This window comes from Anabas testudineus, chromosome 2, assembly GCF_900324465.2.
Source record: "Anabas testudineus chromosome 2, fAnaTes1.2, whole genome shotgun sequence".
In the NCBI taxonomy this organism is placed as follows: domain Eukaryota; kingdom Metazoa; phylum Chordata; class Actinopteri; order Anabantiformes; family Anabantidae; genus Anabas; species Anabas testudineus.
Genome location: NC_046611.1, coordinates 14684939 through 14697514, shown reverse-complemented (window position 1 = coordinate 14697514; position 12576 = coordinate 14684939). Strand labels below are relative to the sequence as shown.

The 12576-nt window shown below is 39.5% G+C and overlaps 2 protein-coding genes across 3 annotated transcripts in view; both read left to right on the top strand.

Moving 5' to 3' along the window:
• LOC113163505 overlaps positions 1 to 12576 on the top strand; it is a 1294879-nt gene that overhangs the window by 1139657 nt on the left and 142646 nt on the right. The gene's annotated exons all lie outside the window — the stretch shown is intronic.
• LOC113163500 (NACHT, LRR and PYD domains-containing protein 12-like) overlaps positions 1 to 12576 on the top strand; it is a 664684-nt gene that overhangs the window by 633712 nt on the left and 18396 nt on the right. The window contains exon 8 of one of the 2 annotated variants that reach the window (XM_026362199.1): positions 6429 to 6472. The exons of the other annotated variant lie outside the window; for it this stretch is intronic. Coding sequence (XP_026217984.1) covers positions 6429 to 6441 — 13 coding nt within the window. The 3' untranslated portion in view covers positions 6442 to 6472. Of the gene's footprint in view, positions 1 to 6428; positions 6473 to 12576 lie in introns of those variants that run through there. 2 annotated transcript variants of the gene reach the window in all.

Here is a 12576-nt window from a genome sequence, read left to right as displayed (position 1 = left end):
GTTTTTCTTCCACTGTATCTTTGTCTAGGTTATCTCTTTTACATATTAAATAAATGAAATCTCTATAACTGCCTTCTTCCAATTGAAAGATATAGATAAATTAAGACCATCATGTCTCAATGTGATGCTGAAAAATTTGCCTGCATTTGTTATTCAAACTTCTTTCCTGAAACTTTAAACAGTCATTTATGATGATGATTAATTGTTTTATGTATATCTTTTATTCTTTATTCAGATTGAAAGAATGCAGGTTGACAGAGATCAGCTGTGATTCTCTGGCCTCAGCTCTGAAGTCCAACCCCTCCAATCTGAGAGAACTGGACCTGAGTAGAAACTACAAGCTCCAGGATTCAGGAGTGAAGCTGCTGTGTGTTTTTCTGGAGAGTCCACAATGTAGACTGGAGACTCTGAGGTCAGTTCACTGACTGTTACTATTGTAGAACTTATATCTGTAGTCCACAACTGAACCAACACTGTAATAAATTAATTCAATTTTTCAGTTTTAGTTAATTTCAGTGAGTTTGTTCACGGAAATTTAACCTTAAGAACTCAAACATTCAAATTTCTCAATAATGTTTCTAAATAAACTGTAGAAAATGTTTGGTGTTAGTTGAAATTAGGATTTAGATTAAATATGACTGATACAAACATCTCATTGTGGAATCTGACAGACTGATGTCTTAAAATAAATGTGTTTTGAGAATTGTATTTTTTCCTAGAGCTGCATTTACTTGTTAAATGTGTTGAAAAGGTTTAAAGAACCAAACTGTTGGTTTTACAAGTTTCAGTCCATCAACTGTAAATTATATGTATTTGACATTTCTACTGAACATTTTCCAAAGTTTTCTTGAAATCATCTGTAATTTGGGATTAAAACAGTTTTTGTTCAGTTTAATCTGTGTTTAGTTCTGTGTTTCCTGATCTGATCTGCAGGATCCAGACCAGGACCAAGCTAGACCTTTTTACTGGATCAGTTGTGGTTCTTTAAAGTTTGATTCATTTCAGTGCTGAGTAACAGTATTGTGGTAAGGTTTTAGTCTGTCATGTCTGATTTGATATTTATCTTGTAATTCCAGATGTGACTGAGGTCAGCAGCATGTTATGAATCACTGTTGACATGAATAGTTGTATGAATGTTGTGGTGACATTTGGATGATGTCTGTAGAAGGCTGACATTATGATGATCCACAATAACAGAGAGACAAAGTCACTCTACTCATTTTAGAGGAAACATCATTGATTAGGACATATCTGATTGATTATTAATGATTTGATCTACATGGTTTATTCTTTATTCAGATTGAACAACTGCAGTTTGTCAGAAATCAGCTGTGATTCTCTGGTCTCAGCTCTGAAGTCCAACTCCTCCCATCTGACAGAACTGGACCTGAGTGGAAACGAGCTGCAGGATTCATCAGTGAAGCTGCTGTGTGGTTTTCTGGAGACTCCACAATGTAGACTGGAGACTCTGAGGTCAGTTCACTGACTGTTACTATTGTAGAACGTATATCTTTAATCCACAACTGAACCAACACTGTAATAAATAAATTCAATTTTTCAGTTTTAGTTAATTTCAGTGAGTTTGTTCACTGAAATTAAACCTTCAGAACTCAAACATTCAAATTTCTCATTAATGTTTCTAAATAAACTGTAGAAAATGTTTGTGTTAGTTGAAATTAAGATTTAGTTTCTTCTTCTTCTTCTTCTTCTTCTTTCGGCTTTTCCCATCAGGGGTCGCCACAGCGAATCATCCTTCTCCTTCTAGAGCAGAGCTGGTCTCACCACTGTCTTGTACACCTTTCCTTTGAGTCTTGCTGACACTCTTCTGTCACACAACACTCCTGACACTTTCCTCCACCCGCTCCAACCTGCCTGCACTCGCCTCTTCACCTCTTTTCCACACTCTCCATCACACTGAACTGTTGACCCCAAGTACTTAAACTCCTGTACCTTCTTCACCTCAGCCCCCTGTAACCTAACGCTTCTACCTTGATCCCTCTCGTTCAGACACATGTATTCTGTCTTACTACGACTGACCTTCATGCCTCTTCTTTCCAGGGCAAACCTCCACCTCTCCAACTGTTCCTCTACCTGCTCTCTACTCTCACTGCAAATCACAATATCATCCGCAAACATCATTGTCCAGGGAGATTCCTGTCTGACCTCATCTGTCAGCCTCTCCATCAGCATAGCAAACAAGAAGGGACTCAAAGCTGATCCTTGGTGTAGTCCCACCTCCACCTTGAACTCCTCTGTCTGACCTACAGCACATCTCACCACCGTCATACTTCTCTCATACATGTCCTGAACTACTCTGACGTACTTCTCTGCCACTCCAGACGACCTCATACAGTACCACAGCTCTTCCCTTGGCACCCTGTCATACGCCTTCTCTAAATCCACAAAGACACAATGCAGCTCCTTCTGACCATCTCTGTACTTTTCCATCAACATTCTCAAAGCAAAAATGGCATCAGTGGTGCTCTTACGGGGCATGAAACCATACTGCTGCTCACAAATCTCCACCTTCTTCCTAAGCCTGGCTTCCACTACTCTTTCCCACAGCTTCATTGTGTGGCTCATCAACTTTATTCCTCTATAGTTGCTGCAGTTCTGCGTGTCACCCTTGTTCTTAAAGATCGGAACCAGAACGCTTCTCCTCCATTCCTCAGGCATCTTCTCACTCTCTAGAATCCTATTGAACAAACTGGTTAGAAACTCCACTGCTGTCTCTCCTAAGCACTTCCACACCTCCACAGGTACGTCATCAGGACCAACAGCCTTTCCACTCTTCATCCTTTTCAGAGCCTTCCTAACCTCATCCTTTCCAATCTTTTCTATTTCCTGCTCCACAACATCCACATCTTCCTCCCTTCTTTCCCTGTCATTTTCCTCGTTCATCAGCTCCTCAAAATACTCCTTCCATCTTTTCTGCACACTCTCCTGGGTTGTTAGTACCTTTCCATCTCTGTCCTTAATCACCCTTACCTGTTGCACATCCTTCCCATCTCTATCTCTCTGTCTGGCTAGCCTGTACAAGTCCTTCTCTCCTTCCTTTGTGTCTAACCTGTCATACAGCTCATCGTAAGCTTTCTGTTTGGCCTTTGCCACCTCCCTCTTCACTCTACGCTGCGCTTCCTTGTACTCCTGTCTACTTTCCTCAGTCCTTTCTACATCCCACTTCCTTCTAGCCAACCTCTTCCTCTTGACACATTCCTGTACTTCCTCATTCCACCACCAAGTGTCTTTACCTTCTTTCCTCTTTCCAGATGACACACCTAGCACCTTCCTACCTGTTTCCCTGATAACCTCTGCTGTAGTTTCCCAGTCATCTGGAAGCTCATCCTGACCACCAAGAACCTGTCTCAACATCTGTCTGAATTCCTCACAAGTTTCTTCATTCTTTAACTTCCACCACTTGGTCTTCTTTTCTGTCTTCCCTCTCTTCTTCTTCCTGACCTCCAGAGTCATCTTACACACCACCATGCGGTGCTGTCTGGCTACACTCTCTCCTACCACCACTTTGCAGTCACTAACCTCTCTCAAATGACCTCGTCTACATAGGATGTAGTCCACCTGTGTACTCCTACCTCCACTTCTGTATGTCACTCTATGTTCCTCTCGCTTCTGGAAGTAAGTGTTGACTACAGCCATTTCCATCCTCTTAGCAAAGTCCACCACCATCTGTCCTTCCAGATTCCTTTCCTTCACACCAAACCTGCCCATCACCTCCTCATCACCTCTGTTGCCCTCACCAACATGCCCATTGAAGTCTGCTCCAACAACAACTCTCTCTCCTCTGGGGATACTCTCTATGACCTCATCAAACTCACTCCAGAATCTCTCCTTCTCTTCTAACTCACAGCCAACCTGTGGCGCATACCCACTGACTACATTCATCATCACCCCTTCAATTTCTAGCTTTATGCTCATCACCCTGTCTGAGACTCTTTTCACCTCTAGAACACTGTTTACGAACTCCCCCTTCAGGATCACTCCTACCCCGTTTCTCTTCCTATCCACACCATGGTAGAACAGTTTGTATCCTCCTCCAATACTACGTCTTGCTGCCCTTCCACCTTGTCTCCTGCACACACAGTACATCTACCTTCCTTCTCTCCATCATGTCTGCCAGCTCTCTGCCTTTCCCTGTCATCGTGCCAACGTTAAGAGTCCCTATTCTCAGATCTATGTTCCTGCCTTTTCCCTTCTCTCTCTGACCACGAACCCTTCTGCCTCCCCTCTTTCTTCGACCAACAGTAGTCAAATTTCCACCAACACCCTGTAGGTTAACAGCATCGGTGGCGGTCGTTGTTAACCCGGGCCTCGACCGATCGGGTATGAAAGTGTTGTGGATGATTCGCATGGTTATTTTGGCAATTTTTACGCTGGATGCCCTTCCTAACGCAACCCTCTCTATTTATCCGGGCTTGGGACCGGCACAGAAGTCACTGGCTTGCAACCCCTGTGGCTAGATTTAAGATTTAGTTTGAATCAGTTAAAATATAATTGATAAAAACGTTTCATTGGGGAATATAACAGACTGATGTATTAAAAGAAGTGTGTTTGGAAAATAGTATTTTTTCCTAGAGTTGAATTTACTTGTTAAATGTGTTGAAAAGGTTTAAAGAACCAAACTGTTGATTTTACAAGTTTCAGTCCATTAACTGTAAATTATATTTATTTGACATTTCTGCTGAACATTTTCCAAAGTTTTCTTGGAATCATCTGTAATTTGGGATTGAAACAGTTTTTGTTCAGTTTAATCTGTGTTTAGTTTTGTGTTTCCTGATCTGATCTGCAGGATCCAGACCAGGACCAAGCTAGACCTTTTTACTGAATCAGTTGTGGTTATTTAAAGTTTGATCCATTTCAGTGTTGAATAAAAGTATTGTAGTAAGTTTTTAGTCTGTCATATGTGATTTGATTTTTATCTTCTAATTCCAGATGTGACTGAGGTCAGCAGCATGTTATGAATCAGTGTCGACATGAATAGTTGTATGAATGTTGTGGTGACATCTGGATGATGTCTGTAGAAGGCTGACATTATGATGATCCACAATAACAGAGAGACAAAGTCACTCTACTCATTTTAAAGGAAACATCAATGATTAGGACATATCTGATTGATTATTAATGATTTGATCTACATGGTTTATTCTTTATTCAGGTTGAACAACTGCTGTTTGTCAGAGATCAGCTGTGATTCTCTGGTCTCAGCTCTGAAGTCCAACCCCTCCCATCTGACAGAACTGGACCTGAACTTCAACGACAAGCTGCAGGATTCAGGAGTGAAGCTGCTGTGTGGTTTTCTGGAGAGTCCACAATGTAGACTGGAGACTCTGAGGTCAGTTCACTGACTGTTACTATTGTAGAACTCATATCTTTAATCCACAACTGAACCAACACTGTAATAAATGTATTCAATTGTTCAGTTTCAGTTCATTTCAGTGAGTTAACATGAATAATGTTTGTTCACTGAAATTAAACCTTCAGAACTCAAACATTCAAATTTCTCACTAATTTATCTAAATAAACTGTAGAAAATGTTTGGTGTTAGTTGAAATTGAGTTTTAGATTGAATTAGTTGAAATATAGTTGATAAAAACGTTTCATTGGGGAATATAACAGACTGATGTCTTAAAACAAGTGTGTTTGGAAAATAGTATTTTTTCCCAGAGTTGAATTTACTTGTTAAATGTGTTGAAAAGGTTTAAAGAACCAAACTGTTGGTTTTACAAGTTTCAGTCCATCAACTGTAAATTATATTTATTTGACATTTCTGCTGAACATTTTCCAAAGTTTTCTTGAGATCATCTGTAATTTGGGATTGAAACAGTTTTTGTTTAGTTTAACCTGTGTTTAGTTTTATGTTTCCTGATCTGATCTGCAGAATCCAGACCAGGACCAAGCTAGACCTTTTTACTGGATCAGTTGTGGTTCTTTAAAGTTTGATTCATTTCAGTGATGAGTAAAAGTATTGTAGTAAGTTTTTAGTCTGTCATATGTGATTTGATATTTATCTTCTAGTTCCAGATGTGACTGAGGTCAGCAGCATGTTATGAATCAGTGTTGACATGAGTAGTTGTATGAATGTTGTGGTGACATTTGGATGATGTCTGTAGAAGGCTGACATTATGATGATCCACAATAACAGAGAGACAAAGTCACCCTACTTATTTTAGAGGAAACATCATTGATATCTGATTGATTATTAATGATTTGATCTACATGGTTTATTATTTATTCAGGTTGAACAACTGCAGTTTGTCAGAGATCAGCTGTGATTCTCTGGTCTCAGCTCTGAAGTCCAACCCCTCCCATCTGACAGAACTGAACCTGAACTTCAACGACAAGCTGCAGGATTCAGGAGTGAAGCTGCTGTGTGGTTTTCTGGAGAGTCCACAATGTAGACTGGAGACTCTGAGGTCAGTTCACTGACTGTTACTATTGTAGAACTTATATCTTTAATCCACAACTGAACCAACACTGTAATAAATTAATTCGATTCTTCAGTTTCAGTTCATTTCAGTAAGTTGTCATGAATAATGTTTGTTTACTGAAATTAAACCTTCAGAACTCAAACACTCAAATTTCTCACTTTTTTTTTTAAATAAATTGTAGAAAATGTTTGTGTTAGTTGAAATTAAGATTTAGTTTGAATCAGTTAAAATATAATTGATAAAAATATATCATTGTTTAATATCACAGACTAATCTTTTAAAACAAGTGTGTTTGGAAAAAGTATTTTTTTATAGAGTTGAATTTACTTAATACTTAGTTAAATGTGTTGAAAAGGTTTAAAGAACCAAACCTTTGGTTTTACAAGTTTCAGTCCATCAACTGTAAATTATATTTATTTGACATTTGATTTATTTGACATTTCTGCTGAACATTTTCCAATGTTTTCATGAAATCATCTGTAATTTGGGATTATTAATGATTTGATCTACATGGTTTATTCTGTATTTAGATTGGAGGACTGCAGTTTGTCAGAGATCAGCTGTGATTCTCTGGTCTCAGCTCTGAAGTCCAACCCCTCCCATCTGACAGAACTGGACCTGGGCTGGAACAACAAGCTGCAGGATTCAGGAGTGAAGCTGCTGTGTGGTTTTCTGGAGAGTCCACAATGTAGACTGGAGACTCTGAGGTCAGTTCACTGACTATTACTATTGTAGAACTTATATCCTTAATCCACAACTGAACCAACAGTGTAATAAATTAATTAAATTCTTCAGTTTCAGTTCATTTCAGTGAGTTGTCATGAATAATGTTTGTTCACTGAAATTAAACCCTCAGAACTCAAACACTCAAATTTCTTACTAATGTTTCTAAATAAATTGTAGAAAATGTTTGGTGAATCAGAATCAACTTCAGAAGCCTTTATTGTCATTGTACAGAATATGACGAAATTCTAGCAGCCTTGGAGTGGTGGTGCTATAAATCTAAATCTAAGTATGTACAAGTATACAAATAAAAAATAAAGTTATAAAAATAGAATAAAATAGAATAGATTATGGTTGCTTTTACACCTTAATTCGTTTGCTTTGGTCCGAATCAGTTGATAACTTTGTAACTTTGTAGCACTTTCTCCTCGGTTCTGTTTCGTTTCACACCGAGAAAAATCCAAACGAACCAAAACACGTCGCTTCAAACTACGCGAGAACCTCCTCACCACTTATTGGTCAGATGTTTCTGCGGCGGGAAATAAAAACTAAACACAGGAAGAAGGAGAAGGGTTGTGGACTATTGTACGTTTGTGTGACAGGAGAGAGATTATTTTTAACTATAAATGTTAATGCAGATTGGTCATCCCGTTGATTATTGTTTATTAATTCAATTCAATTCAATTTTATTTGTAGAGCGCTTTTTACAATTGACATTGTCACAAAGCAGCTTTACACAACTAAAGAACAGTACATGAACAGTGAATGTGTGTGAATCATGATAATCAGATTGTCCCTGATGAGCAAGCCGAGGGCGACGGTGGCAAGAAAAACTCCCTGAGAAGAAACAGGAAGAGGAACCAGACTCAACAGGGAACCCATCCTCATATGGGTGATTACATGCTGTGTAGGCAGCAGGCAGTCCAGTATAACAGTTAATATCTTTAAGTTAATATGGAGTCCAGTTAGTTAATTGCAAGCAGACTTGTTCCATTCCTTGACTATCGAGCGTTTAGGCGAGACCTCCAAGAAACAGCTTCCGACGTCCGCCGAGGCCAAGACCGACTTCATAGAAGCTTGTGACCAAATCCAGTCTCCAAACGCATCCCATAGGGCAAACGGTGGATCCAGGTGACGAGATCTCCAGCCAGAAGTTGGGCATCAGGACGAGTCAGACAGGTCCAGAGGGCAAAGGGTGGAATGACGTGTAGCTCGACAGAGAGACAAGAAGAGGGAAATAGAGAGGTAGAGAAAGAGAGAGATGGCAGTTAGTTGTATTCACAGTCAGATAAAGTTTAAGGTGAATGTATATTTGGAATAGTGCAGCAGGGACTCCGGCAGGACTAACTATGACAGCCTAACTAAAAGGGTGGGTTCAGAAGGAAACACAGACATGAGGGCTCACTGGGATGTAGAGCAACCGAACACTTCACCATCAACAAACCTGAGTGATCAGTGAGAGTGGGGAAGACAGCATCTAAACATATCAGTTCACCATAATGCTCTACGTCCATGAGTCCTTCCCCAATCTATTTACAAAAATGCTTGACTAAATAAATAGGTTTTCAGCCTAGACTTAAACACTGAGACTGTGTCTGAGTCCCGAACGCTATTTGGAAGGCTATTCCATAACTTTGGGGCTTTGTAAGAAAAAGCTCTGCCCCCAGCTGTAGTTTTTATGATACGAGGTACTGACAGGCAGCCAGCATCCTCTGATCGAAGTAGGCGTGGTGGATCATAAGACACTAGCAGTTCACTTAGATACTGTGGCGCAAGACCATTTAATGCTTTAAATGTCAAAAGTAGTATTTTAAAATCAATGCGAAATTTCACGGGAAGCCAATGAAGTGTAGATAAAATAGGCGTGATGTGCTCGTATCTTCTGGTTCTAGTGAGGACTCTCGCTCCTGCATTCTGAACTAACTGAAGCTTGTTTATGCACCTGGTTGAACAGCCAGACAGTAAGGCATTACAGTAGTCCAACCTAGAGGTGATGAAAGCATGGACTAATTTTTCTGCATCATTTAGTGACAAAATATTCCTTATTTTGGCAATATTTCTGAGGTGAAAGAAAGCTGTCCTGGTGACATTATCTACATGAGCTTCAAATGAAAGACTGGAATCTAGAGTCACACCAAGGTATTTTACTGTTGCACTAGATGTAACAGAAAGGCCATCTAGAGTTAAGGCGTGATCTAAAATCTTGCTTCTAGCTGCAGATGATCCTATAACTAGTACTTCTGTCTTATCAGGATTTAGCAGAAGGAAGTTAATTAGCATCCAGTCTCGTATATCCTTTACACATTGCTCAACTTTGTTAAGCTGTTTGATCTCGTCTGGATTTGATGAAACATATAACTGTGTGTCGTCAGCATAACAATGAAAGTTAATACCATGTTTACAGATAATGTTGCCCAGAGGAAAAATGTAGAGGAAAAAAAGCAGTGGGCCTAAAACTGAACCCTGTGGAACACCAAACTCCACTGGAGAGCATGTGGAGTAATAGCCATTTAGATCTACATACTGATAACGATCGGTCAAATAGGACCTAAGCCAGGAGAGGGCCGTTCCCCTAATTCCAACAACATTTTCTAGTCTGTGAAGGAGAATACTATGGTCAATGGTGTCAAAAGCTGCACTGAGGTCGAGTAGCACAAGCATAGAGACACTACCCTGATCAGAGGCCAATAGGAGGTCATTTACTACTTTAACAAGTGCCGTCTCTGTGCTGTGATGAAGCCTAAATCCTGACTGATAGAGTTCATGTATGTTATTTCTATGAAGATACGTAGCTGCTCAGCTACTATCTTTTCGAGAATCTTAGAGATAAAGGGGAGGTTTGATATTGACCTGTAATTGGACAGCTGACAAGGGTCGAGATCAGTTTTCTTGATTAGCGGTTTAATAACTGCTCATTTAAAACACTTTGGGACATACCCACAGCTGAGTGAGAAATTTATAATTGTCAGGTTCTATTATTTCTGGCACTATCTGTTTTAGAACGTGTGTCGGTATAGGGTCTAATGTACAGGTTGAAGATTTTGCAGAAGAGATGAGTGAAACTAGTTCATTCTCTTCAAGAGGAGTAAAGTAATCTAGGTACTGATCTGCTGTGGTTAGCTCGTCACCTGCGTCAACTAAATTGTCTGGTTTTAAAGCTTGAATTTTCTGCCTTATATTTACAATTTTGTTATTGAAAAAGTACATGAAGTCCTCACTACTGCACAACGTTGTTGCGGAGATATCTGCAGTGGTCTTCTTTCTAGTTAATTTGGCTACTGTATATATATAAAAATCTAGGGTTATTTTTGTTGTTTTCTATAAGAGTGGAGAGATACGTTGATCTAGCTGCACTAAGAGCTTTTTTATAGTCCAGGATGCTCTTCTTCCATGCCTTCTGAAATACTAACAATTTAGTTTGGCGCCATTTATGTTCTAACTTTCAGTCTGCAGTCTGTTTTAAGGCGCGCATGTCATCGTTATACCAGGGAGTGAGTTTCTTATCTCTATTGACTTTTCTTTTAACTGGAGCTACATTATCTTAGGTATAACAGAATGACGACTGTAGATATTCAGTCGCCTGGTCTAGTTCTGTAGGGTCAGACGGTGATCCAATCAAAGTTGATAATTCTGGGAGATTACTAATAAAGCTCTGTGCAGTAGTTGAATGCGATACCGCGGCGCTGAGTATACATTATTAATATGACACACTGTAGTTGAAACAAGATAGTGGTCTGAGATAACTTCAGACAGTGGGAGCGTAAGTAAATTTCTTATACTTAAACCGAAGGATATTATTAAATCTAACGTGTGACCCGCTTTATGAGTGGGTCCTACTACACACTGATCTACTCCTAGCGAGTCCAGTATGGACATAAATGCTGTTCTCAGAGGGTCTTCTGGATTCTCAAAGTGAATATTAAAATCTCCAGCAATTAACGCTTTGTCTACAGAAACAACTAGGTTAGAGAGGAAATCTGCAAATTCACAAAGAAATTCAGAGTAGGGCCCTGGGGGTGTGTAAATGATAATTAGCGGGATCGGCTGAGCAGACTTAATATTTGTATCTATACTTGTTATGTTACTATAAAGACATTCAAAAGCTTTAAATTTGTGTACATGTTTTTGTACGATAGTCAGATTATCATTGTAAATAACTGCGACACCTCCTCCTCTACCAGTCAGACGAGGCTGGTGAATGTAGCTGTATCCAGGAGGAGTTGCTTCATTTAAAGCTACATACTCGTCCTGTTTAATCCAGGTTTCTGTTAAACAGAGTATATCAAACCCCTGATCTGTGATAGTTTCATTAACAGTAAGAGCTTTAGATGTAAGAGATCTAATATTTAACAGTCCTAACTTCAGATCAGAGGTGCTGGCTGCACAGTCAGTGTGCTCTGAATTTGAGGTCTGTATGTTAATTAAATTATTAAAACATACTTTCTGGGTTTTTCTGACTTTTTGTTTAGTTCGAGGAACAGACACAGTCTCAATATGTTGAACCCTGAGTGACGACTCTGTGCAGCTAGCAGACGGTTGGTTTAGCCTGTTTGTCTGCTCCCTGGCCTGGACTCTGGGTAGTCAGCGACTAGCTAGGCCTGATCTTACACTATGATAGAGTTGTTTCGGTCGTGAACGATTCGTTCAATAAGAACGAATCTTTGCTATGACTTGGGAGTGATTAGTTCTCTCAGTGAGTGATTCGTTCATTTCCAGTTCATTGCAGTACCTTCTCTCGCCACATGGCAGCAGCTCCATAAGCTCAGTCAGCAGGACAGGAAACAGAAATCATTCGTTCACGACTCACTCCACTGTGAGTCCCTACTCAGCTCCTCGTTCTTTTGTCACGTGACAACAGGCCGCTCAGGCTCTGTGTCAGCAGCACTACAGTTCGTTCACGAGTCTTCATACGGATCATTACGGATTCGTTCTTTCGTTCATTTGTCACGTGACAGCTGGATCTGAGAAACAAGGAAATGAATGATGTCTGATATCTGACGGTCATTTATTGTCACCTGACGCCCGACAGACATTATTTATTCATGGAATCATAATTAATTAGTGGTCTTTGATTCTTGTAGATGTGTGTAGTGATTTTGTGTAAATAATGTAAATTATGTTTGTACATAAATACTTTCGAAAATGATAAACATGTTAATTGTGCTATTCTCCTCCATAAAATAATAAAGTGTAACATTATTAATAACAACAACAATAACATCAATAATAATAATAATAATAATGTTGCGTTTTGGACACCAATAAATGCACCATGTAAATATTTTCGGGAACTTGTTACTTGTTGCTTTAAAAGTCTAAACTCATTATCAATAAGTTTAACTTTCACTCGTCTTCTACCAGCTGTCACAGCTCAGGCTGCAGCAGCAGTTCACTCGCTCTCGTTCTTCGT